The sequence below is a fragment of the Portunus trituberculatus genome, chromosome 46 (genome assembly GCF_017591435.1).
Source record: "Portunus trituberculatus isolate SZX2019 chromosome 46, ASM1759143v1, whole genome shotgun sequence".
Classification (NCBI taxonomy): domain Eukaryota; kingdom Metazoa; phylum Arthropoda; class Malacostraca; order Decapoda; family Portunidae; genus Portunus; species Portunus trituberculatus.
Genome location: NC_059300.1, coordinates 33,750,915 through 33,777,062, shown reverse-complemented (window position 1 = coordinate 33,777,062; position 26,148 = coordinate 33,750,915). Strand labels below are relative to the sequence as shown.

The following is a 26,148-nucleotide window of genomic DNA, read 5'->3' as shown; positions in this document are numbered from 1 at the left end:
TTTCCTCTCTCTGACCATTTCATGTCTACAATTAAATGATGTTTTCTATACCCTCGCTGGCCTACACCCTCGGAAGGCTTATAGACCTGATGGAGTCCCTCCTATTGTTCTCAAAAACTGTGCTTCCGTGCTTGCACCTTTCCTGCCCAAACTCTTCCAACTTTGTCTATCAACTTCTACCATTCCTTCATGCTGGAAGTTTGCCTACATTCAGCCTGTTCCTAAAAAAGGTGACCATTCTAATCCCTCAGACTACCACCCTATAGCTTTAATCTCTTGCTTATCTAAAGTTTTTGAATCTATCCTCAATAGGAAGATTCTCAAACATCTGTCACTTCACAATCTTTTCTCTGATTGCTAGTATGTTTTCCATGAAGGATGCTCTACTAGAGATCTAGTGGCTTTCTTTACTTCTTGGTCATTGCCTTTTAGATGTTTTGGGGAAACTTTGCTGTCACGTTAGACATATCAAAAGCTTTTAATGGAGTTTGGCACAAAGCTTTGATTTTGAAACTGTCCTCCTACGGTTTGTATCCTTTACTCTGCAACTTTATTTCAAGTTTCCTTTCCAACCGTTCTGTTACAACCATGGTAGACAGCCACTGTTCTCCTAAATATTTTAACAGTGGTGTGCCTCAGGGTTCTGTCCTGTCACCCACTCTTTTTCTATTGTTCATTAATGATCTTAACCAAACTTCTTGCCCTATCCACTCCTACACTAATGATATCACCCTACATCTTTCCACGTCCTTTCAGAGACAACCAACTCTTCAGGAATTTAGCAAGTCACACAGGGATGCCACAAAATGCCTGACTTTTGATCTTTCTAAGATTTCTGATTGGGACAAAGAAAATTTATTATTGTTCATTGCCCCAAAACTCAATTCCTCCATCTATCAATTTGACACAATCTTCCAGACAACTATCCCCTCTTTTTCTTCATCAGTGACACTCTGCTGTTCCCATCTTCTACACAGAATATCCTTGGTCTGTCCTTTGCTCATAATCTAAACTGGAAACTTCACATCTCATCTCTTGTTAAAACAGCTTCTATAAAGTTAGGCATTCGGAGGCGTCTCCACCAGTTTTTCTTGCCCCTCCAACTGCTAACTCTGTACAAGGGCTTTACCTGTCCTTATATGGAGTATTCTTTGCATGTTTAAGGTGGTTCCACTGAAACAGTTTTATTAGATAGGGATGAATCAAAAGCCTTTTGTCTCATTAACTCATCTCTGACTGAATGTCTTCAGCCCTATTCTCACCGTTGGAATGTTGTATCTCTTGCTATGTTTTTTTTTCACTATTTTCTTGCTAAGTGTCCTACTGATCTTGTTAACTGCATTCCTCCCCTCCTCCTGTGGCTTTGCTGGACAAGGCTTTTCTTCCTCCCACCCCTATTCTGTCCAACCCTCTAATACAAGAGTTAACCAATAGTCTCAGGCATTCATACCTTTCTCTGGTAAACTCTGGAACTCCCTATGTGCTTCTGTATTTCCATCTTCCTATGTCTTTACTTCTTTTTAAGAGAGAAGTTTCAAGAGATTTGTCCTTCACTTTTGGATAACTCTTAGGATCTTTAAGGGAACTGGAAATCCAGTGGGCCTTTTTTTACATTTTTTTGTTGCTCTTTGGCAGTTTCCTTTCCTGCATGAAAAAAAAAAAAGTACTCTGTGTGGGGTGACTGTTGAAACAAACCTTTCACTTTTTTTTAAAGAATAAGTACTGTAATCAGTTAGGCTATGAGTAGCATGAGGTTTCTAGCATCTGTTTTTAGGAAACGAGAAAACTTCCAATATCCTATATCTTTTAGACTTACAAAGATTTTTTTTTTTCTTCAAATGTAGCTTAAAACATGCAGAGCTGGGCACTTCTGTACCTCAGTCTGTACCTGCAGACCACCAATCGAGGTGCGGAGGTCCGAAGTACAGAAAAATTTTCAAAAGTGTGAATATATTTTGGGATGTATGCACATATTAATTGAAGATTAAACGAATACTTACCAAGTGTGAAGTTTGACCTTGATTTCACGAACATTTAACTGCGTCACTGAGGTAGTAAACGAGATACTCGTATCACCAGTTCCATGTCAGCCCTTTAGAGCATAGGTTTGAGGAAGCAGCCAGTATACACATGTGCAAAGAGGCTATAGTTCCAAACAGATCGAACAAGAGTAAAGGGATGGGCAGGGAGGGTGTTTGCTACCTCAGTGACGCAGTTAAATGTTTGTGAAATCAAGATCAAACTTGACACATGGTAAGTATTCGTTTAATCTATAATCTCACTTCACGACATTTAACTGACGTCACTGGTAGTAGATGAGAGGTTTAGTGGTTCCGCAAACCTACTATGCCAGTGAAAGGGAATAAGGAAAAATAGGAGTCCAAAAACAGGAGTAACAATCTATTTCTCCCAAAACAAAACCAAAATAACAAAACGAACTAGGAAACCCACAAAGGTGTAGCATGGTACACAGAATCAGAGAGCTATGAAAAGATAGCTCAAAAATTGTCCAAGATCTCTTGTAGAACCTAGTAAAGGTGGATTCCCAGGACCACCCAACAGTGGAGATGATGGTGGCCAGAGGGAGTTTTAGGGCTGTCTTACTGGTTGAAGCTGACCTAGTAGAGTGAGGAGAGAAGATGTTGAGGTCAATGCCAGCAGATCGCATGATATCTTTTGTCCAACGACGCAAAGTGTCTTGTGAGGCTACCCTTAATGGAGGTTTCGTGGTTAGAAAGAAGCCTGTGAATGGCCCTCGGAGGGCGCAAGTGCGCTTGAGGTAACTCACAATGGAAGTGACTATACACAATCTCCGGTCAGTGGGATAAGCCACAAAAACCATTTCTGACATATGGTCACCTGGTCTTGATGTTTTTATAGGGTCAGCTATTCTGAAAGAGACTCTAAGCTCTGAGATAGTCATGTTTCTAATGTCTAATAAATGCAAAGTTTGACCATGTTGACCGGAGAATAGAAGCATTAGAATAGTTAATTTTCTTGATAACTGGATAAGTGATAATTCCTCATTGGGTCGAAGACCTGCAATGTAATCTAAGACCAAATGAGGGTCCCAGGTGGTACGATATTACGGAAAAGATGGTTTCTCTTGGAAGACTGCCTTCATAAATCTGACAACCAAGGGATGTTGTCCCACAGGCTGATGATTGATACTGGCTACTGCTGAAATAGCAGACCATATTTTATTCATTGAGCCCATTTCTTTTTTAAATTCAGACAAGAAGTAGTCTAAGAGGACATTTAAAGGTGGCTGAAATGGATTAATTTCCCTGCCGATGCAAAAGGACAGCCAGTTTTTTATATGTGGCCTATATTGAGTCCTCGTGCTTGCCCTCCAGGAACTAAGCAAAAATTGGGCAACGTCTGACGATAGGCATTGACTAGTGAAGGCTTCCCTTATAATAGCATTGCTGCTAAGACCAACCTTTGGGCCCGAGGATGTGTGAGGGTTGGATTTTGCAGTAGCACTAGAGGATGTCGAGGGAGGAGAACAGGGGCTGCTGCTAAGAGGTGGAGGGCTGTTGGAAACCAGACTTGTGTTGGCCATAAAGGTAGGATTGATTCATCTTCCTGAATTTTATGCAGAACTCGGGAGATTATACTAAAAGGGGGAACCAGGTCAATGTGAAAGCATTAGTATGTATAGCACATGGGTCTGGCTTTCATGAAACATAATCAGATAACTGAGCATTAATTTTGGTGGCAAAGAGATCAACCTCAGGCATGGGAAAAAGCTGACATAAGATATGGAAAATATGGGGCTGTAACATCCACTCAGCGTCACACGAGATTCCTTGTCTGCCTCTGAATTATGTAATCCCTGTATATGTTGTATTGCCAGAATAATGCCCCTTGACTCGGCCCAGGCAAAAATCTGTTTGACTATCATGTTAAGACTAAGCTAGATACTACTACAATGATCTAAACAGGCAATTGCAGTGGTATTATCAGAGTGTCCCTGCTATCCTTGTAAAGGGACTGTAAACCCAAGAGGATAGCCTTCAATTCCAGACTATTGATGTGGTCCAGTTCGTCATGAGTCCAGTGAACCCTAGTCTTGGCATCCCTGACCACAGCACCCCATCCAGTCAGGGAAGCATCACAAAACATTTCAAGTTGGTATGGACAGGATCGTAGTTACTTTACTTGAGAATCTATGTTATTAACCCACCAGGCAACTAATTCCTGGGCATGACATTCCAAAAGAACCGGTGAGCTATAATTGCCATGGTGGTTAGCTAGCTCCCTGTTGCACACTATTTCTAGGTATTTATATGAGTGGGGGGCCAACTCTACAGCAGGGTCAGAAGCTACAACTATACCTATGAAAGAGGAGCATGCAAGTAAGGAAACATCCCTGTTCAGAAGCAGCAAACCCTGTGCCTTTATGTGTTCTTTCTTATGGGACATCAGGGTGGAAGTCATATTTAGAGTTCAAAATTACCCTAAGGAATTCTATCTCTTGGGTGGGTGTTAGGACTGATTTTTTAAGATTCATAGTGAGTCCTAAGGAGTCAAGTAGATGTAAGGCATAAGTCACATGAACCCTCAGAGTCTCAGTGGAGTTAGCAATAAAAAGACAATCGTCAAGATAGCAGAATACAGTTATTCCCAGCTTAAGGTGCGAGAGGACAGGTTTTAACAGTTTAGTGAAGATGCGGAGTGCAGATGTCAGACAAGATGGTAGACAAGTGAAGCAGAACTTCTCGTTATGCCAGATAAATTGAAGCCATTTCCTGTCCTCTGGCCGAACATAAACTGAGAAATAAGCATCTGTCAAATCTATAGACATGAAAAAACAATTGGGGAGGATTAGAGGTATCACATCCTTGAGTGTCCAGTTTAAACTGAATGTGTTCAACATGATCATTAAGTTCTTTTAGATTCAATATGACTCTGGCAGTACCATCCTTTTTGAGAGACGGGAACACATTAGAAATGAAACCGTGATCCCCGTGGTGGACATATTTCTACTATACCGTGTTCAATAAATTTGACCATGGCAGTGTCCAGGGCAACACTGTCTGCAGTAGACAAATGTAGGGGACCTGGAGGTTTACTCTATATGGGAACATTCACAAAACTAGAAGTTTCCCATGAACCATGTCATGAATCCATTTATGAGAAGACAAAAGGCACCACTGTAATTTAGCATTAAAGATCTTACCCCCACGGAAATTTCCAGGAGTGTAAACCAAAGTAGGTACAAGAGAGCTTACCGAGAGTGATCTCACTGGAGAGTTCTGTGCACTGGCCTCTCCTTCCCCTGGCCTAAAAAAGGCCTCGTCTGGGACTATGGGTGTGCCTGTTGTGGGTAGGAAGGCCGGAAGGGGTGTCTACTCGTGTGCCGAGGCGGGACAAACCATTTCCCAGGACCCTTGTGAGGACGGAAGGAGGGCGTCCCAAGTTTCCTAGACTTGTGGATTTCCTCACATTTCTTGATGATGTCGAAAGGGAACAAGTCATCCTGGCCCACTTCACATTCCCATTTGCAGAGCTCTTCAAGAGCATAGTCATTTACATGAATCAGTGCCACCTCTTTCCTCAGCTGATTAATGTAGTTGACAGCAGAAGCAAGGAGTCTGAAGCAGTTATTAAGGTCCTCAAGGTAGCAGGTAATGGGCTGAACATATCTATCACCAATGTCGCTTATGCAATGTGCAATAGGGACTAAAGCCTTCACAAGCAGGCCATTAGTGAGGGAAAGTCGGGTGTCCACTAACTTGCCCCCAATACTCATAGCTTTGGTGATAGCAGAGTTGGTGACTGGCACCTTTAAGTTTGGCTTATTGTTAGGGAGCTTGATCCTGTTACATGTCTGTTTAACACTGTCAGAAGAGGGCCAGTGACTCAGGTTGAGGATGGAGGCCAGGCGCTCAGACAAAGGGTCACCCAACTCCTCCTTGCCATGGAAGTGGCCTGTGAACTCCTCGAGAGCTTTTTGGAAGGCCACGTCAGCAACAGGATCACCTTGAGGTTGACAAGTGGTGAACATGTTGAGATCATCCAGTGGGTCAGACACGGACACCTGAGACGGACAGTCAGGAACTGTAATGGCCTCATCATCTGACGAAGAGACATCTTGGAAACCACTAAAGTTGGCACTGTGTCCCGGGGACACCTGAGAACCTGCTGACTTGTCTAGTTTCTCGATGAGGCCACTAATAAAAGGAGACAGATGACCCAACTCAGCGTCTTGTGATGGAGATGCGGCTGGTATGTTTGCACAACTTGGGCCAGCCATCAGGGGGGAAGACAACTGAGAAACGCAGGTGGCCAGAAGCAGGGAACTGTTACCTTCCCCGGAAGCTTTCCTCCGCTTGGCTGTGCAGTCCAGGGGGTTTTTCTCACGACGCTTCCCTTCGGAGGAAGGAAGGCACAGGGTTCCATGGCCCTTGTCCCGGTCCAACATAACTCTTCTGGAATAATAAAAAAAAAGAAAAGCAAGAAGAAAATGCCAGGTAAAACAACAGTTAACCCGTAAACTGCGGCATTCACATTCAGAGGGTGTCTCCTGGTGCGGCTAAATCAGCGAACGATTGACTTTCACTGAAAGATATATACTTTATAAAGATGTGTCACAGATACTTCATTTCACAATTCTGTAACTCAAAATTTACTGTAGCTACCATATTTCTAAGTATTTTTCGCCACAAAAATGGATTTCTGGCAGGATCTGGAGGCATTGTGGAGAGCGGGATGGGAGGGGGGAGGTAGGGGGAGGAGGCAGGGAGGATACACACAGACCGCTTATTGCCACTGTTCGTCGACGGACAGTGTTTTCAACGCTCGAATGTCTCTCTCTCTCTCTCTCTCTCTCTCTCTCTCTCTCTCTCTCTCTCTCTCTCTCTCTCTCTCTCTCTCTCTCTCTTGCTTGCTTCAAGAGAAATAAATGATAAAACAAAAGTATTTTATTTCTATAATGGCAATTTCCGTATAAGTAATATTCTTTCCATTATTCTGACACTAATATTTTGAATCGCAAATGAAGTAAATGGCATCAAAGTATATTGAGTAAACAACATACATATGGAATGGATAAATTGGTCAAGTAAAAATGCATATGCACTGGTTATTGTTCTAGCCCCCTATTGTTTTACAATTTTTTTTTTCTCTCTCTCTCTCTCTCTCTCTCTCTCTCTCTCTCTCTCTCTCTCTCTCTCTCTCTCTCTCTCTCTCTCTCTCTCTCACACTTTGTTCAAAATAAATAAGTGAAACTAAAATACTACTCTTTTGCTTGGTTCACAATAAATAAAGTAACGAAATATTAGTTCCGTGTAAGCCACAATAACATACATATCATACTATATATCTGTGTGTGTGTGTGTGTGTGTGTGTGTGTGTGTGAGAGAGAGAGAGAGAGAGAGAGAGAGAGAGAGAGAGAGAGAGAGAGAGAGAGAGAGCGACGATGAGTCATGTCTCATGACGCGATGCGGGCGGGCCGACACGCCTGACAGTGTTACAAACGTCTAGTGAAGATGGTCTTGTTTCCATAATCTTATTCGCTTTATCTCTTTTCTATTGTACAAAAACAACTTCTATACTACTACATTATAGCTTCCTCTTACCATACATGAGACTCAATCTCTAATATCTATGAAAGGAATGCAATGTCGACTAAATAAAATAAAAACATAGTGTTTCATTGTTTTCCTTTATAAATATGATATAAATAACCAAATTCTTATTAGAAGGATATAAATTACTAAAAGAAAGGTTATTAGAACACAAAAAAATAATTTCAAAGAAATACGAATCACGGGAACTTTATGGTGCCTGTTTAAAAAGAGCGCTTCCAGAAGGCGTACAGCAGTTTGCCGCCAAGCCACCCAGAAGGCGTACAGCAGTTTTCGGGTTAAACAAATAATATACAGGCAACCCTCGCTTAACGAGCGAGTTACATTCCTAAAAAAAACCATTTGTAAAGTGAATTTTTGTTAAGCGAACCAATTATAACAAGTTTGACCCCTGAATTGAACTTCCATTGAGAGTAAAGAAAACGACAGTGCATCATAGTACAGTGAAAGGTTTAATGAAAGTAAAAATTATGAAATTAAACATTTAGGCAGTTTAATTTGTCATTATAATGTACACTAATGTATATATGTACGTAACTTTATAATGTTGGTAATCTTAAATTTATAAAGGGAGGGAAAGTGAAATTGGAAAGACACTAACTGTAACCTGTGGAATGTAAACAAATGGCGCATCATTGTACCGCATACAAAGCTTATGTACTGTACCACATTTCCACAAGGCTTTCCATTTTATCCATTGCAGAGTCATGAGTTCATGTGGATCTTTTAGCTTGCAAGGAAGATACAGTTTCACCAGCCTTCTTAATAGAGTCTGCTGACTTGAAAATAGTAGAGACAGTAGGTGGAGTCAAGCCATGGTGGCGAGAAATGCTATTTGTTTTCTTGCCTCTCTCATGTCTGTGAATAATATCCAGCTTCACTTCGAGAGTAAGAGACTTCTTGGTCTTCGTAGCAACGCTAGGCGACATTGCAGGTGTTTTGGTGGCATGTTGAGCAAGGGAAGACGATGCTGTTATTGTTTTGAACTTGGGGGAGTGAGTGGTGCGCGTGTTGTCCACGAGAGGTGCTGGTGTAATCAAAAACCTGTCGGCTTGCGTGATATGGCGGGGCTTTCAAACTGAAAAAAATTAACTGGATAAAATTTCATTAAAGCGAGTTTGGTGTTTGTTAAATGAGCAGATGGTAGTAGAAGGAAACATTCGTTGTAGCGAAATTTCTTTGTGTGAACCTTCGTTAAGCGGGGGTTGCTTGTACTTGGATCATCCATGTATAATCCACAAAAGTGTTATCACCATAGCACTAAAATATGTCTCTTAGGATCACATGTGTGTAATCACAGTAGCGCTAACAGATATGTCCTTGGATCATATATATGTATCATAGTAGCGCTAACATATATGTCCTTGGATCATATACAGTCCCTGGACAAATTATTAGACACACCTTGGTTTTCTTTGTATCTTGTAGAAAACGTTAATTAATTAAGAATGTTCCTCTACTTTCCTGGCCAGGAAATTCACCAGATATGAATTCTATACAAAATTTATGGGAGCTGATAAAGAGAGAAGTGGCAATTAATGAATCATTACAACGAAACATAAACTGACTGAGAAGATAATTCATGTCTGGAATCATCATCCACAGATGTTGGTTGTATGTGTGCAATGATTTAACTTGCTCTCGTGCCCACGCTCTTGAATCTTCCACATTTTCCACCATCTTGCTTCGAGTCAATAGTCATTCTGTAACTAAATTTGCTTGTGCTGTCTATATTTCATATAACTCCTCTGACTATAATAAATTCTTTGACTATTTTACATCCAAAGTGGAGCACAGTTTGTCCCTCTACACTTTCACAGAGATCTCCATCCTTTGAGATTTGAATGATCACCACCAGCTTTGGTTATCCTCTCCCTTCACTAACCATCCTGATGAACTAGTCTTCAACTTTGCCATCCTCCATGACCACGAGCAACTGGTGCAACACCCTACTCATATTCCTGACCGTCTTGGAGATATACCCAACATTCTTGATGTTTTCTTTACCTCTAATCCTTCTGCTTATGCTGATACCCTATCTTTTTGTTGGGGTCCTCTGATCACAATCTCATTTCTGTATCTTGTCCTATTTCTCCAATTCCTCCTCAGGATCCCCTAAAACAGAGGTGCCTCTGGCATTTTGTCTCTGCCAGTTTGGGAGACCTGAGGAGGTATTATGCTGATTTTCCCTGGAATGATTACTGTTTCTGTGTCAGAGATCCATCTCTGTGTGCGCCAATGCATAATAGAGGTGATGGTTTCTGGCATGGAGGTGTACATTCCTCATTCTTTTTCTCAACCTAATCCTTCTAATCCTTGGTTTAACACAGCCTGTTCTCGTGCTATCATGATAGAGAGGTTTCCCACAAAAGGTACTTGAGCCTTCCATCTGAATCTCATGCACTTAATATTTGTCTGGAATCATACCAAGTCTGTTTTTCAACTTGCCAAACACTCTTTCATAAATAGAAAATGTCAAAATCTTTCAAAATCTTTAGGGGGCCGCCGTGGTACAGTGGATCCGTGCGTGCTTTGGGGTCCGAGGGGTCTCCAAGCGCACGGGTTCGAATCCTGTCTACGGTCTGAGTGTAGGTTGGGCTTCCTCACTCGGGGCATCAGTTTCCTAGCGGGTGGGCTTTGAAATAGGAGGTACCCTTAATAAGTATCCCCTTTAGCCCATAAATTCCCGTGAAAAGCCCACATGGTATAAAAAGAAAAAAAAAAAAAAAAAACACCAACTCCCCTCATGACTTCTAGCATCTGGCCAACAACATCTCCAATAACTTTACTTCTTCATCTTTCCCTCCTTTATTTCATCCTGATGACACCTGTCTCTAAATCTGAATTTTTCTTTCAAACCTTTGCTAACAACTCCACTTTGGATGATTCTGGGCTTGGTCCTCTCTCTCTCCTCCTTTCTCTCACTATTTCATACCTACAGAGTTCTTTGTAATGGTGTTTTCCATGCCCTTGGTGCCCCAAACCCTTGGAAGTGTTGCTGTATGCATAGGCCCATGATTCATATACCATATGAATTCTGAATATTTTTCCTAAAATAATCTGCAGGAATTTAAAAAAGAAAAATTGTCATAATTTACTAAATCTTGACCATAGCATGCCCTTCAATTTTTTTAGGATTAATATGTTTTTGGTTGTCCTTAAACTACTTAACAATATCAACAAAATTGGTTTCAAACAATTTTTCACCTGTCATATTCTTATCCTTAACAGTTTTCTGAAGAGATTTTGCTTGAAGTTTGTCTGTAATGAGGTCTCTCCTCATCAGATTCAAATAACTGAATACTGGTAACAACATGCTAAGACTATCACTGACCCCATTACATACTTCTACCATGGCAGGATTGTCTGAATTGGCATGGCTATCCACAACTCTTATTAAAGGAATAGATTGAGAGTGGAAAGAGCATAAGAATCAGACTCAGGAACACTCAATTACTTAATATTGGATGGAATAGGCCACTGTTCTGCCTACAATTTAGTTTTCTGATTATCAGGCACCAAATGTAGAAAAGAAAATCCTGATGTTCTTCTTCTCTGTAACAGCAAGACCATTAGCATCAACATCAAAAGCTGCTTTTAGTTTACAGCCAACAGCCATGTGGTGATCTGAGGGCACAGAAAAACCGAGAAAATCCCCTCTGAACTAGTAGAAGCCTCCATATTCACTTAGGAGGCAACATGGGAAGCCTAAACTGGAGTTGGGTATGCAGACCCACCAGTTGAACCCTGTGTAACCACAGGGTGGGTTACATCATCCACACCAGGTTCCGCATCATCACTAGTGTCACTATCACTCAAACTCACAAGTTTCTGCTCACCTTCTCCTTTGCCAGGGCTTTAACCAATGCTGGTAAAATTTTTTTAACCACTGCTCTGCAAAGGCTATCCTCCTCAACAGGCCTTGAAAGGCAGGCATCAACTCCATTACCGGGAGAAAAATGTAAAGACTTGCTCAGTGGTTGGGCCTTTCCTTTGCCAGACTCTGAGGAGCGTCAAAATCACTTGCTTGCCATCATGAAATCAGCTGATGACCTAGGTAAATATCATACTTTGGGGAAGAGACGATACTAGCATGACAACTGATTGGTTGATTGATAGCTATGTCATACAAGACATACAAAAGAGAGCAGGATATGTAAATCTAAAAGGAAAATGAAAACAAATTCCCTTAATACATACCAACCTGGAGAGGGATTTTAATGGAGTAAACAAGATATTGATGAATAAGTGATCACCTGTGGGTGACACCACACTAAATGTCTTTGCACACTTCACATATTATGTTGTGCACATCTCGTTGAGCAGAAAAAACAAACAAGGGTGCTACATCCTCCGTGCCCCATTAAGTGGCCATAGTGCAGATAAAGCAACCCCAGAGTGACATTATGTAGGGTCACACAACAAAAGCCAACTCCATCAAGTAGCTACTATTGAGTGACCACATGTCAGAGCACTGGAAGTGTCTACTGTGTTCTGAGCCTTGGTACCAGTGCACTGTAAGTCTTGCATGATGTCATGCTGTTGGACCGCACAGCCAATGAGGAACTGCAGTTTAACATAATACAAAATTATCAATTAATGGCATCAACAAAACTCATTATCATTTACCGAAGTCAGAGGCATGCTGAAACAAATGTTTGAATAAAGTGGTTAACCTCTTCACTACAGGCAATAGAAAACAGCTCCCTGCTATGTATCTGGGCTGGAATGTGGGACATTCTCTCTCTCTCTCTCTCTCTCTCTCTCTCTCTCTCTCTCTCTCTCTCTCTCTCTCTCTCTCTCTCTTCTATGAAAATAACAATAATAGTAAGTGATTTTTTCATACTAGGCAAGTACATTGAGGACAAAAGCCACAAAAATTTTAGAGAAAAAAATTGCAGTTTGCCTGCTCTTGACCATTTTCTGAAGGTGACAAATGACAGAAAACTTGTATTCATGTGGCACACCAATCTATTGGTTCCTTAAAAACAGTAAATAAACTAGAATTATTGCCAGCATGTACATAGGTACTTCTCATGGTATAAGAAAATCATACACCTTTGTGATAATGATGAAGGTAAAGTAAGCCATCATATCATATACGACCTACATTCTGAAAGATCTCATACAGTATACGGAAAAAAAAAAAAAACTCAGATATGTCATGACCACTCTAATGGTGCAAAATACGTGTCATCGTGTTGATTGGGTTAATAGACCTGGGAGACATGATTAAGAGTTGTTCACTGAATCCAGACCTGATCATTCACACCAATGGCCCTAGACAACCATTCCCTTCTAACATACACACGAGGCAAGATTCCTGACACTACACACCTCCTACCACTCTCCCTTATCTTGCCTAACATTTCCCAAAATCTTGCCACTAACTCCTCCGACCCACCTGCTCTGACATCGTACCCACCTACATGCAAAACTACTACACCCTTCCTCTCCATCCCCCCAACCCTCTTCTGCACCTCCTCATTCACTGCCTTCACACCTGCACCAGGCATACACACATTCATCCTCCTATCCCTGTCTTTCCCACAGAAAGTGCTATCTAAGTGCCTAACCTGAGAGTCACCCACCACACACACCTGAGGTGTGCTAGGCACAACCCTCCTCCTCCTCTCCTCTACCCCCATCTCTCTCCTTTCACTCACCACAACCACTTCATTCACTCCATTCTCACTCTCCCCCTCCCCCTCCAACAAACCGAACCTATTTTCACACTCAACAGGTTTAGTCCTATCCTCCTAACTGCCTCCGCTTTCCTTCCCTCGCAACCTGCCATCTCTGCCCATCCTGACTACTATCTTTCCCAGTCTGGCTCGCCTGCTCCCTCTTCCCCACTCTGCTCTTCCCGACAGAGGGCCAAGCCACCCTGTCGCCCTCAGAAGGTCCAACCTTCGGCCTAACACTGATCTCCTGCCTAATTTTTTCCACTGCCTCCCCAAGCCTCTTAACCTCCTCCTTCAACTCAAAGATGCGAACTTCGTACGCACTTTTCCCCTCACTTAGCTTTCTCATTTTCCCTCGCAATTCTTGGTGTTCAAGAGAAAGAACTAAATTCTCGCTCTTGAGCCTACACACCATACACTCTGAAAAGTCAACGACCTTCCTGTCATCATGCCCATACATCTCACACACAACAAACTCACCCAATCCCACCTCAACACTCTCTTTCACGCACTCAATCACACTCTGATATACCTCAGTAGCTACCGCCATACTAATTTACAATCTGTTAACTCACAAACAAATAAAAATACTTGGTGACGGTGGGGTGGGGGAACCACGGTGGTGGGGGGCCTAAGTGAGGTCAACTAATCCTCTTTCAAGGTCAACTTGACGGTTACAAGCCTAGTCTCCTCGCTCTACCAAAATACTTTTAACTCACAAACACTGATTCTGACCACTATTTCACTCTAATCTAACACTTGCAGTACACACTTTCACTTCACTAACACTCAAAAGCACCACGCACAGACACCAAGCACAAACACCACTCGCTAACTATAAAAATAACAGCCAAAAACGGAGCGCACACAACACGTCCACTCGCCACCGCAGCTATTATTGAGTCAGATTGCAGTGCACAAAGAGGATATTGGAAGATTACTGGATAAGTTGGAAGTCAGAAAAGCAATGGGGCCAGATGGTGTATCAGGCTGGGTGTTAACCCGTAAAGTCCGACAGGCCTTAAATAGGGCTGCATTGCACACTTCCGACAGTCCTTAAATGGGGCAGCTACTTTGAGCGCTAATAAAAACCGCGCTAGCATTGGTAGCGCTGCTATATTTGGTCATGACGTAGGCCTATGGTAGTACTGTCGGCTCCCAGGAAGCACACCGCTCTAGCCAGCTTTTTTTTTTTTTTTTTTTTTTAAAGGGGGGTGAAGAGAGGAGGTAGCTAGCTGAAGAGAAAGTGGGTGGGAAGAGAAGGGGTGAAGGAAAGTAAGAGAGAGATAGATGGTGGGCTTGACCACCTTGCTAATTTTAGGCTCTAGCCAGCTAGTCTCCTGCAAATTTCTGTGAGGTGCGTGAGCGTCGTGTCGCGGTGATAATTATTTACGTATTTACGTATTTACTTATTTAAGGAACTATTATTTACAACTATGGCTACTGGTGCTAAGAGGAAGCTAAAGTTTAGTGATAAAAGTGATAGACAAGGCGGGACAAGACGGAAAGTGCACAGGTTGGAGGTAGATCCCGACCCCGCTATTGTAACAACATCGTCACCGACGCTTGATAAAAACATACGTAACTATAATCAGCCAATATGGTGAAAACACGAAAACATGTGAAAACACATAAAAACATGAGCAGTGCCTTACATTATGTAAGAATACACATAAAAGCACCTCCCCCGAGTTGCCGCTACCACAATCTTCTCCAATTATCGGTTATTATTCTGAGACAACCATAGTGAGTAGAGCAATAAAAACTTGTAGGATGATGCATTGTCATGTCTACTAACAGCAGATTTTTTTCCAGAGTAATTTATAAGAGTTGATTTTTTTATGATAATTGCGGTAATGGGAGAGTGCGAATTTTGCGGCCATCGGTCTTAGCGGGTTAAAAGAATGTAAAGAACAATTACTGGATCCAATTTGGGAAATAATAAAAAATTCAATAAATGAAGGGAAAGTTCCACTAGAGTGGAAAAGAGCCAACGTAATACTAATATTTATAGGAGGAAAGGCAACTGAACCACTAAACTACAGACCAGTGTCACCTACGAGTATCGTAGGGAAGTTATGTGAAATCATTATCAAAGAAAAATGGGTTAAATTTCTAGAAGAGGAGCAAGTCATATTGAACAGACAATTTGGGTTCAGGACAGGGCGGTCATGTGTACCAAACTTATTAATCTTTTACTCGAGAGTTATCACAGAACTTGTAAACAAGGATGGATGGGTAGACACAGTATACCTTGATATTAAAAAGGTTTTTGATAAAGTCCCACACGGAAGACTTCTTTCGAAACTAGAGTACATAGGAGGACTGCGTGGAACCTTGGTCGAATGGACAAGAGATTATTTGAAGGATAGGGAAATGAGAACTGTGATCAGAGATACATACTCATCTTGGGGTAAAATAACTAGCGGAGCACCACAAGGGTCAGTGTTAGCCCCTATCATATTTCAAGTTTATGTAAACGACATTCACATTAGGATAAACAGTTATATAAATTTATTCGCTGATGATGCAAAGTTGCTAAGAGTTATCAAAACTATAGAGGACTGTCTGCTGTTGCAGGAAGATTTAAAGAAGATCTATGATTGGAGCATGAAGTGGAAATTGGAGTTTAATGCCAAGAAATGCCACATAATGGAACTAGGAAAGAGTAAGAGAAGACCAGTATGGAACTATTTGATGGGAGAGGAGCAAATACGAGTAATTAAGACTAAGAGGAAAAAGATCTTGGAGTGATCATAGTAGAAAATCTGATCCCTGATAAACACATAAGCAAGATATTTGGACTATCATATAAGATGTTGACTAATATATGAGTGGCATTTCATTGCATGGAAAAAGATATGATGAAAACACTCATCACAAGCATGATACGCCCAAGGCTGGAATATGCAGCAGTGGTGTGGTCTCCGAGCTCTAAAAAGGATATAAGAAAATTGGAAAGGATACAGAAGATTGATAGAAAGATGGTGCCTGAATTAAAGGACCTCGCATATGAAGAACGACTCAAGGAAATGGGACTGCCAACCTTACATGATAGAAGAGAATGCGGGGACCTAGCAACAATGTATAAGATAGTAAATGATATTGAAAAGATAGACAAAGAAGAGCTGGTGCTGTTGATGGAAGAAAATGGAAGGACAAGAGGACATGAAAAGATCAGGATGAGGCAGTGTGTGAAGGATATTGGAAAATACAGTTTTCCACACAGAACGGTGGAAAAATGGATTGTATTGGATAATGGAATTGTTGCAGCACATAGTGTGCATAACTTTAAAGAAAAATTTGATAAATAGAGACATGGAGACAGGACACTATGAACTCTGCTCAAAACCTGTACAATACAACTAGGTAAATACACACACACAATGGGACCGGATGAAGTCTTAGCCAGAATATTAAAAGAATGTAGAGAAGAACTAGGAAGTCCTATATACATCATAAAATGCTGAATAGAAAATGGAACAGTACCAGTAGAATGGAAAAGAGCTGAGGTGGTTCCCTTATATAAGAGTGGAAGGAAGAACCTTTAAATTACAGACTGGTATTACTAACTAGTGTAATATGCAAGATGTGTGAAAGAATAATAAAGAAACAATGGATCGAGTTCCTTGAAGACAACAAATTAATATCAAATATTCAATTTGGTTTAAGAAAAAGACAGTCGTGTGTAACTAATTTACTGAGTTTTTACTTTAGAATAGTTGATAGAATACAAGAGAGAGAGGGATGGGTTGACTGTATTTATTTGGATTTAAAAAAGGTGTTTGACAAAGTGCCACATGCAAGATTACTGTGGAAGTTAGAGGAGAAGGCTGGCTTAAAAGGAAACACATTGAGATGAATGGAAAATTATTTGTAGTTAAAAATATGAAGTCCAAGTGAAGAGCAGTAGAAAGTGGAGTGCTGCAGGGATCAGTATTAACACCAATACATTTTCTCATATATATTAATGACATACCAGAAGGAGTGAACAGCTACATAAATCTGTTTGCAGATGATACGAAACTGTGCAGAGTTATAAAGCAAAAAGAGGATTGTGAAATACTGCAGGAAGATCTAAATAAGATCTGGGAATGGAGTAAAAAGTGGGAAATGGAATTCAATCTGGACAAAAGCCATGTCATGGAAATGGGAAAGAGTGAAAGACGACCCGTGGTAATCTATAAGATGGGAGATGGAGTAGAACTTGAGAAAGTAAAAAAGGAAAAGGACTTAGGAGTGACGATGGAAGAAAACAATCAACCGGTAAGCCATATTGATAGAATTTTCAGAGACATATAACTTGCTAAGGAATATTGGAGTAGCATTTCACTACATAGATAACAAATGTTGAAGAAATTGATAAGTACATACTATAATAAGACCCAGATTGGAATATGCAGGAGTAGTGTGGAACCCTCATAAAAAGAAACACATAAGGAAGTTGGAGAGACTACAAAAAATGGCTACAAGAATGGTTCCAGAATTTGAAGGGATGACATATGAGGAGAGACTAAAGGCCATGGATCTACCAACAAGCAAAAGGGTCACAAGAAGAAGAAGAAGCGGCCGAGTGGCTGCGAGTCTCCTACTTTGTCTGTGGTTCATCTCATCTCTGCTTTATTTTTTGGTATTCCATGTAAGATTTAACTTTATGCATTACAAAACAATTCTTTCTTGGGGGCAAGGTTTGTAAAAAGCTAATAGAAATGTTGTTTTGTGAACATAAATGCGAGAATGTGAGAGAATTTGTATGTAGCTCCTCTAACTTCCAATGACTCATATGACATCATAAAAGTAGTGGTAGACCGGTGGCCCAATATGCTGCCAAATTTTTTTTTTTTTTTTTTAATCCATGTGGTATGTTGGCGATCAGCCCCCCTATTTCCATTATTTTCTATGTGAAAATTACGTTCGCTTAACGAATTTTCGCTCTACGAACAGCTTTGACACCCCCTATCTTGTTCGTTAAGCGGAGTATTATTGTACTGACACTTTATATCAAAAGTCACTTGATTTGAAAGGAAATTTGTTTATTTCCCAGCATCAAACTGCACACCTTGTATTGTAAAAAGACGTTAATGATATGACTTGTTTATATTTATGATTGCTATTCAGTGTATCAAGAAAGTTAAATAACTTAATTTTCCTGTCAGGCACCAGTTCCTGGACAAGTGATCATGGCAGGTGACAAGTATATATATGCTGCAGTGGATTCCTCTGTTCTATCCCAGGTGAGTAATGAGAAGGCATTGGCATGCACTTTTCATTGATGTGTCTTAGACAACATAAAAACTAAGGTGCTCTGTGAACTTTTTTTCTTATCCCCAAATACCCTTTTATTTTAATAATTAATACAACTTGATCTCATATTGAGGGTTATGAAATCTATATTGTCCAACAATGAAGTAGATTTGAGATGCTATGTGCCCTTTACTAAGATAACTATAAATCTCAGGTTTAGAATAATGAATAAGAGAAACACTTTTGTGGCTGCTGGTGAGATTTGTTGTTTACTAAGCTGAGAACCATGAAGGCAACAGTTGTCTGATTGTCAAAGAGAAGATTGTATATCTGTACTTAATGTACTCAACCATATTTTCTTTCCTATTACTTGATAATTTTGTATGTTTTATTTTTTGTTTACTGAAGACATGATATCTAAGCACTGCACATTGTGTGTGTCAGTCAGTGCTGTATATATATGGTGGTGATAAAAAAATAACCATATTTTCATTAAGAGGACTCTTTATACCTTTACCTTTCCCTCTCACTGATCATTACTTGTCACCAAGATTGTAGGCATGCCAAGAGTTTTCATTCCTCACCATAACATGAAAACAGTCTAAGTAGCAAAAGTGCTGCATCATTTAAGAAATAATTATAATACAAGTATCATAAAACATTTATTTTACACATGTGTAAATCACCTCATGAATTAATAAAATTAATGTATACATGTGTTATCTACTTCGTTACTTTTTTATAATATTTGCTGAAAAAATAATAAATTATGTCCATTAACAATAAAATATTGTGTATCAAAACACAAAACTGAGTGCAGCTTTAAGGCTTGCACAACCCATCATGATGAGTTTTCAGAACTAGTGGTTGTCACCACGTGGCAGCACTAGGTGGATTGGATTGGATTTTAGATTTATGGCGCTGCTACTATAAATTAAATGCCACAAACGTGTATATATATATTAAAAAAAACTAATTAAAAGTTATTAAAAACAATACAATTATAAATGTAAAAACTATAAAATACTATAAACCTAAATAAAACATTAAAATACATAAGAGTAAAATAAAGTAAAAGTCACAGCTTTGAGAGAAGGCCAGCTTCTCCAAAAAAAATGAAAACGTCATAGCCTTGGGCCAGGCACTCTGGTCCAAGGACCTTTGAGATATAATAGACACCGCTATCTCTACTGCGATAGCGGTAGAGGTAGCGGTGTCTTAAGTCAGTCAAACTAGGGCACTCCACTAGGAGGTGCCGAACCGTTAGCAGCACCAGGCAGTCATCACAGTAAGGTTGAGGGTCCCTGGTCAGCAGGTACCTTTGTGTAAGGTACGTGTAACCTATACGCAGTCGCGCCAATAAAGTCTGTAAACATCGTTCCCGGACATGGGTGTATGTCCACTGAGAGATAGTGGAAGTAGTGATCTCTCCCATTTTCGAGGTTGCGACCCCTGTTAACCATCTCCTATGCCAAATTACTGCAATCGCCACACGAATAGAATGAAATAGGTCTCGAAAGGGAACAGGGACAGGAGATGGAGCGTGACTTGCTGCCTCTTTAGCGAGGCGATCTGCATGTTCATTCCCTGGAACACCTACGTGACCAGGGACCCAACAGAACCCAACACGATATCCTCGTTTGGTGAGAAGATATAGCCACTCCAGGGCTGATAAAACCAAAGGGTTAAGGGAGACAGTGCAAGAGAGAGCAGTAAGAGCACTGCGACAGTCACTAAAAATTGTAAAAGATGAAACCGGGAGAGTAAAAATAATCTGTAAAGCTAGGACTATGGCAGACAGCTCTGCAGTAAAGACGGAGGCTACTGAAGGAAGGCTGCCAGACCGATAAAAAGAGGGGAAAACCACACTAAACTCAACGCCTGCGTCGGATTTGGAACCATCAGTAAAAACAGGGATATCATCAGAATGGATAAAAAGTGTTCTAAAAACTGTGTGTGGGACATAGCTTGCAGAAAATCCTTGCCATCCATGGCAGGAGGGCATAATGAAACAACCGTAAGCTGCCAATAACCAACTCGTGGGAGCCGGAAAGAGTACACAGGAGTGGGATCGATGGACAAATCCATCATGAGGTTTGCCACTCGAAGGCCAAAAGGTTTAGGTAGACTCAGTCGAGTGACATACGCCTGCGAACGCGAGTCCCGCAATATTGACAGACAAGGGACAGAATCAGGAAGATGGTGGGTGCGAAACCAACATCGGAAATCGAAGATTGGTGCTGGAGGTCGAGCGGCCAGAAACCAGCATCCACTAGAAGGCTAGGTATTGGAGATGTCCGAAATGCACCCGTAGCCAAGCAGACCCCAGCATGATGCACGGAGTCAAGCATGCGTAGTTGTACATCCATTGCGGATGAGTAGATCTCACAGCCGTATTCCAGCTTTGGAAGTATAAGTGTACGGTGCAGAAGCAGCAGAGTGTCCCTGTCCACACCCCAAGAGGTGTGACTTAAAACCTGAAGAAGGGATAATACCATCCTGCAAGACGCTTTAAGAGAACGGAAATGGGGAACCGAAGTAAGACGGTTGTCAAACAATAGGTCAAGATATCGAGTGGCCTACACACATGAGAGGCATCTATTGGCTAAATATAAATCGGGATCCTAAATATAAATCGGGATCTGGATGGACGCCACGATTATGACAAAAATGCATGGAGGTGGAGAAACGAAAACCATTTATGTTGGCCCAGCTGGACACCCTATTGATTGCCAGTTGGAGCTTTCGCTCAATCAGTGACATCCTAGCAGCACCAAAAGAAATACATAAATCATCAACATATAAGGAGCTGTGAACGCCATCTGGTAGAGTATCTATAACACCATTTATGGCGACTGCAAATAGAGTAACACTAAGAATACTTCCCTGTGGGACACCGTCATTTAGAGCAGTAGCATCGGAGAGAACACTCCCCACTCGAACCCGTAAAAGACGTCTGGATAAAAACTGCTGAATAAAAATAGGAAGGTGGCCACGAGGCCAAAATTAAACAAGACTGTAAAATGCCATGACACCAAGCTGTGTCGTAGGCCTTCTCCAGAGAAAAAAAAACGGTTACCTGGTGGTGGTGATTAGCGAAAGCCTCACAAATAGAAGACTCTAGGGATAAAAGAGCATCAGTAGTAGACCTCATCTTTCGGAAGCCATACTGTACCGATGACAAGTACTTCCCCTCTCCAAGTACCACATAAGTCTTACATTTACCATCATTTCCAACACTACAGATACAGGATGTCAGAGATATAGGACGATAGTTCGTAGCCTGGAGGTGATCTTTCCCAGGCTTCGGAAATGGGAGAACCACTGCGACAGCCCAAGAGGATGGAAAGTCACCGGTATGCCAAATCATATTATAAAGATTTAATAAAAAGGTAAAAGCATGGTCAGACATGTGGCGCAAGAAGGCATAAGAAATATCATCTGGGCCAGGAGAAGAGTCGTGACACTGGGACAAAGCAGTCCGCAACTCGGAGGCAGAGAAGGGGATATTATAAGACTCCCCTCCAGTGGAAGAAAAATTTATGCCGAGAGATTCCATTCTCTGGCGGTGACATAGGCCCAGGGCTGCAGGATGCCTCTGGGAAACACTGGCAAAGTGCTCTGTGAAGAGGTGGGCGACAGTCCTAGGATCTGCCACCCTCCGCCCAGCAGACAACAAAACGGGTGGGGAAGGAGCAGAAAACTTCCTAGCAATTCGGCGGACTTTGTTGAAGACATCCGTAAGAGGGATGCGGGCGTTAATGGAAGAGACACAGGCTTTCCAAGAGGCTCTTTGTACCTCTTTCAAAATGCGGCGGGCCTGAGCTCGGCAGCGTCGAAAAGCGTCCAGACACTGCGGGTACCCACGATGTCGCCGGGGACAAGAGAAAGCTGCCCTTTTTCTTTTTCACAGTGTTAGTGCACGCTGCATTCCACCAAGGAGGGGACGCTTAGTAAAGCGACCGGACGTCCTAAGGATTGTCTGAAGTGCTACTGACTGTAAAAAATCGGTAAAATAGTCAATAGCCTCAGCACAAGTAGAAAAGTCAGCCAGCGGACGGATAAAAGAGCTAAGGTCTGTGAATCGAGGCCAATCTGCCTTGTCTAAAATCCAGCGTGGGGGCCGAGACTGTGGCTCAGAGTTCACGGATTCTAATAAAATCGGAAAGTGGTCACTACCGTGTAAATTTGGTAGGACCCGCCAATTAAAATTAAGGAAAGAATTAGATGTACACAGAGAAAGATCGATAGCTGTAAAAGTTCCAGTAGGACTGTGGAAATGTGTAACATCCCCAAACTTTAAAACCTCTAATCCCTCATCCTCAATAAAAGAACCGATTAAAACCCCACGAGGATTACTAGCACCTTCATCCCACAGGTATGTCTTGACGGACTAGGATAGCTGTGCCACCGTGGTGGCCCTGTTCGGAGAAAGGAGTTCTAAAAAAGGCACGATAGCCAGGAGGACTAGAATAAGTACTATCACCTAGCATAGTCTCTTGTAGAGCTACACTCGCTGGGGAGAACTCCGACAGTAAAGCTCGGAGTTTCCCGCACGAGGTGCGAAGGCCTCTACAGTTCCACTGTAGAAGCTTGGTGACTCACCTGACTAGAAATAATCAAGCGACGAGAAGACACCGGGAGTTGAGATGTGCCGCGTCGTTGGACCGCAGCCTTTCTGCCTACCGGTGAGTGATGCGAACCATCATCACTCCTACCGGTCATCGGAGGATGAGGGTCAGGTTGGACTGCACTTTTTGACACAGCGGGTCCACGAGGGACGGCTGTGACAATATCATCGGACGTCTCCATGCTAAGACCGTCCTCATCACAAGAAGCCCAATCTGAGATGGAGGGCGTCACAGAAGGCTGGACAGAAACAACTGGCGCTACCATTGCAGAACGGTCCCTGGAGGACTCACGATCATGTACACCAGGAGAAACCTTAAATTGTTTAGGCTGAGCTAAATCTATTGACTCCGCAGAGCCGCGGTGCCGTTTGGTCAGTCCCTTCAAAGGCTTAGGCGATGCAGGGGGCAAATGGACATCCACTACATGAGTTACATTGGTCATATCCGAATTATTCCCGTCACTTCTTACAGATGACTCAACTGAGTCGTCGGACAAAAGGGCAAACCTATTAGCCAGATGAACAGGACCACCTGCCCCAACAGAGCGAGAGGTAGCAGAAGTTGTCTTCGGACCGGCAGACTCAGCTGAAGAGCGAGCAGCCAATGAAGCATAGGATGTCGCACCAGTACCGTCCTTCTGGCGGTACAGGAGTTTGCGGCGGCCGCTACCGAGACTGATGAACTGACTATTAACATGCTGTAAAATGTCCTGCTCCAGGCGATACCTTGGGCATTGCCTGGAACGTACCTGGTGAGCATCACGGCAATGAAAACAATAAGCAGCAGCATTGCAATGCTCCTCAGAATGTGAGTCTAGTGCAGAGCAATTACCACATCGAGAAGCTTCCTTACATGAGCTTTTGCCGTGACCGTACCCATAGCATGAGAAACACTGAAGAGGGCGAGAAACAAAACGCCTCACCCTAAGATTGATAGGGCCGATGTGAACATGGTCTGGTCTGGGAGGGTGGAACGAAAGAAGGTGAGAAGGACCATGCTGCTATGTGACGTTTATGTCATGTGATGAAGTCCGTTTGGCTTATGAACATGTAGCATCTCTGCCCCTTGCCGGCTCTGGCTTTAAAACTTAATTTCTCCAGTCACGTAATATTTCAGAAACATTTGGGATGTAATCCATGTCACTGTCTGAAATATTACGTGACTGAAGAAATTCAGTTTTAAAGCCAGAGCTGCCAAGGGGCAGAGATGCTACATGTTCATAAGCCAAATGGGCTTCATCACATGACATAAATGTCACATAGCAGCGGTTAGAAGGAAACTCCTTATCATAAACCAGTCGAATGCGAACAACCGTACCAAACGCCTTGAGAAGTGAGTAGAAGGCATGATAGGAAAATGATGGATTAACATTTACCATCAAAGGGAGTCACATGCCGCAGAAATGCGTCCCTCAGAAGAACTCTCAGAACAGGAGACTGCTGTGGGAGGCCCTTGTGGAAGGGAATCCTCCTTCCCACTCAGACCTGAAGATGACGTCTCGCGGGCCAGGTCAGCCACCTCACGAGAACCTGACAGTTTTTTGTGTTTAACCATACAGTAAAGTCCCGAGTTAAGTCGGTCTCGAGTTACGTCAAACTTGTAGTTACGTCAGTCCACTATAAGGCAATTTAAGATTAAAAAAAATTGAAAATTTATAAATCGTAAAGTGCAGGATTTATTGTTATTGTTGGTGGTTGCCCGCCACACCGCCCGCCTCACTCTTGAATACAATAACACCCTGCCTCAGTTCCACCACATTATCGCCCCTGGCAAGAGTGTTATCCTACTTCTGCGTTTACTGACTCAAGTTCTTAGTATCTTGCTCAATGGCACCAAAGAGAAAACTTCTTAGTGACAGTAGTGATGCTAAGAAAAGGAAAACCATTATGCTACAAGAAAAAGAGGACATAATTAAAAGACATGAGAAGGGAGGCAGCAGCTGTGTGTGAGGAAGGGAAGAAGAAAATGGGAAGCCCGTTACCATGACAACGAGGAGGTTGACGACCTTGAGGGCTCGCACACCCATCACAAAATAACAACTCTGGAGCCTTCGCCTTGGCCACACGACACTCGCAGCTGACTTGCACCGTCTGCGCCTGTCTGCTGATCCCTATTGCCCTTTCCTATTGCATTTCCTGCCCCGCTGCCCACGCTTCTACTCCCACCACACTGCACTATGCTCCCAGCTGTCCGCCCTGGGCGTCACAACATTCGACCTGCCCACCCTCCTGGCGGCCTCAGGCGTCCATCCCTCTCGGCAACCTGCAGTCCTTCGCGTTCGTGGCCCTAATCAACAACAAAAACAAGCTTGTGTTACATATTCCTACATAGTTGTAAATAATATAATGATATAACCTTTAACTTACCTGAATTACCATAAACAATGATTGGTTGAAAACTCAATAATTTGCTTTGAAATGTACGGAAACTCGAGTTACGTACAAAATCGACTTATGTCATGTTTCAGGAACGTAATTCTGACGTAAACCGAGACCTTACTGTATATATAAAGTTACACAAAAAATTGGCTCCAGGGGCAAGGGAAATCACCTACTGGGACTACAATGGGAGGGAGCCCTGGCTGCCGTGGACGGGGTACCTCGTCCCCATGCGGACCAGTCGTTTTAAAAAAAAGGCCCCACATGATACAAATGTTTGTCTACGACAGAGCTGAGACCCCCTTCCCAAAGCATCCCAGCCTGGACACCCAACCATCCAGCACAGGACGGCCCCTATTGGGCGATCCCTCCAGCGGGTGGCTCCGCTGGTCCACTGGCAGCCTACGTAGGAACCATTTAGTCTGGCCCCTCACTGGTGACCTTACTAGCATGGGTAGCCCTCTTCCCCTCGAAAGGGCAGAGCAGGCGCCTAAGCCCCCTCTAGCCTAGCTCGCCAGGTCACAGGGGCATGCAAGCCCCCCCACAATGATAAGGTGGTTCCCATCTGGGGGGGAATTTGCTAAGGATTATTGGAGTATAATTTCACTACATGGAC

General features: G+C 42.4%; 1 protein-coding gene across 3 annotated transcripts in view; it reads left to right on the top strand.

The window, feature by feature from the left end:
• The window catches only part of LOC123519858 (zinc finger protein 64-like), a 181,090-nt gene that overhangs the window by 90,749 nt on the left and 64,193 nt on the right, over window positions 1–26,148 (top strand). For all 3 annotated transcript variants that reach the window (XR_006679115.1, XR_006679116.1, XM_045281447.1), the window contains exon 6: window positions 18,436–18,513. Coding sequence is in view for 1 of the 3 variants with exons in the window: in XM_045281447.1 (XP_045137382.1) it covers window positions 18,436–18,513 (78 nt within the window). In the remaining 2 variants the exon portion in view is untranslated. The remainder of the gene's footprint in view (window positions 1–18,435; window positions 18,514–26,148) is intronic.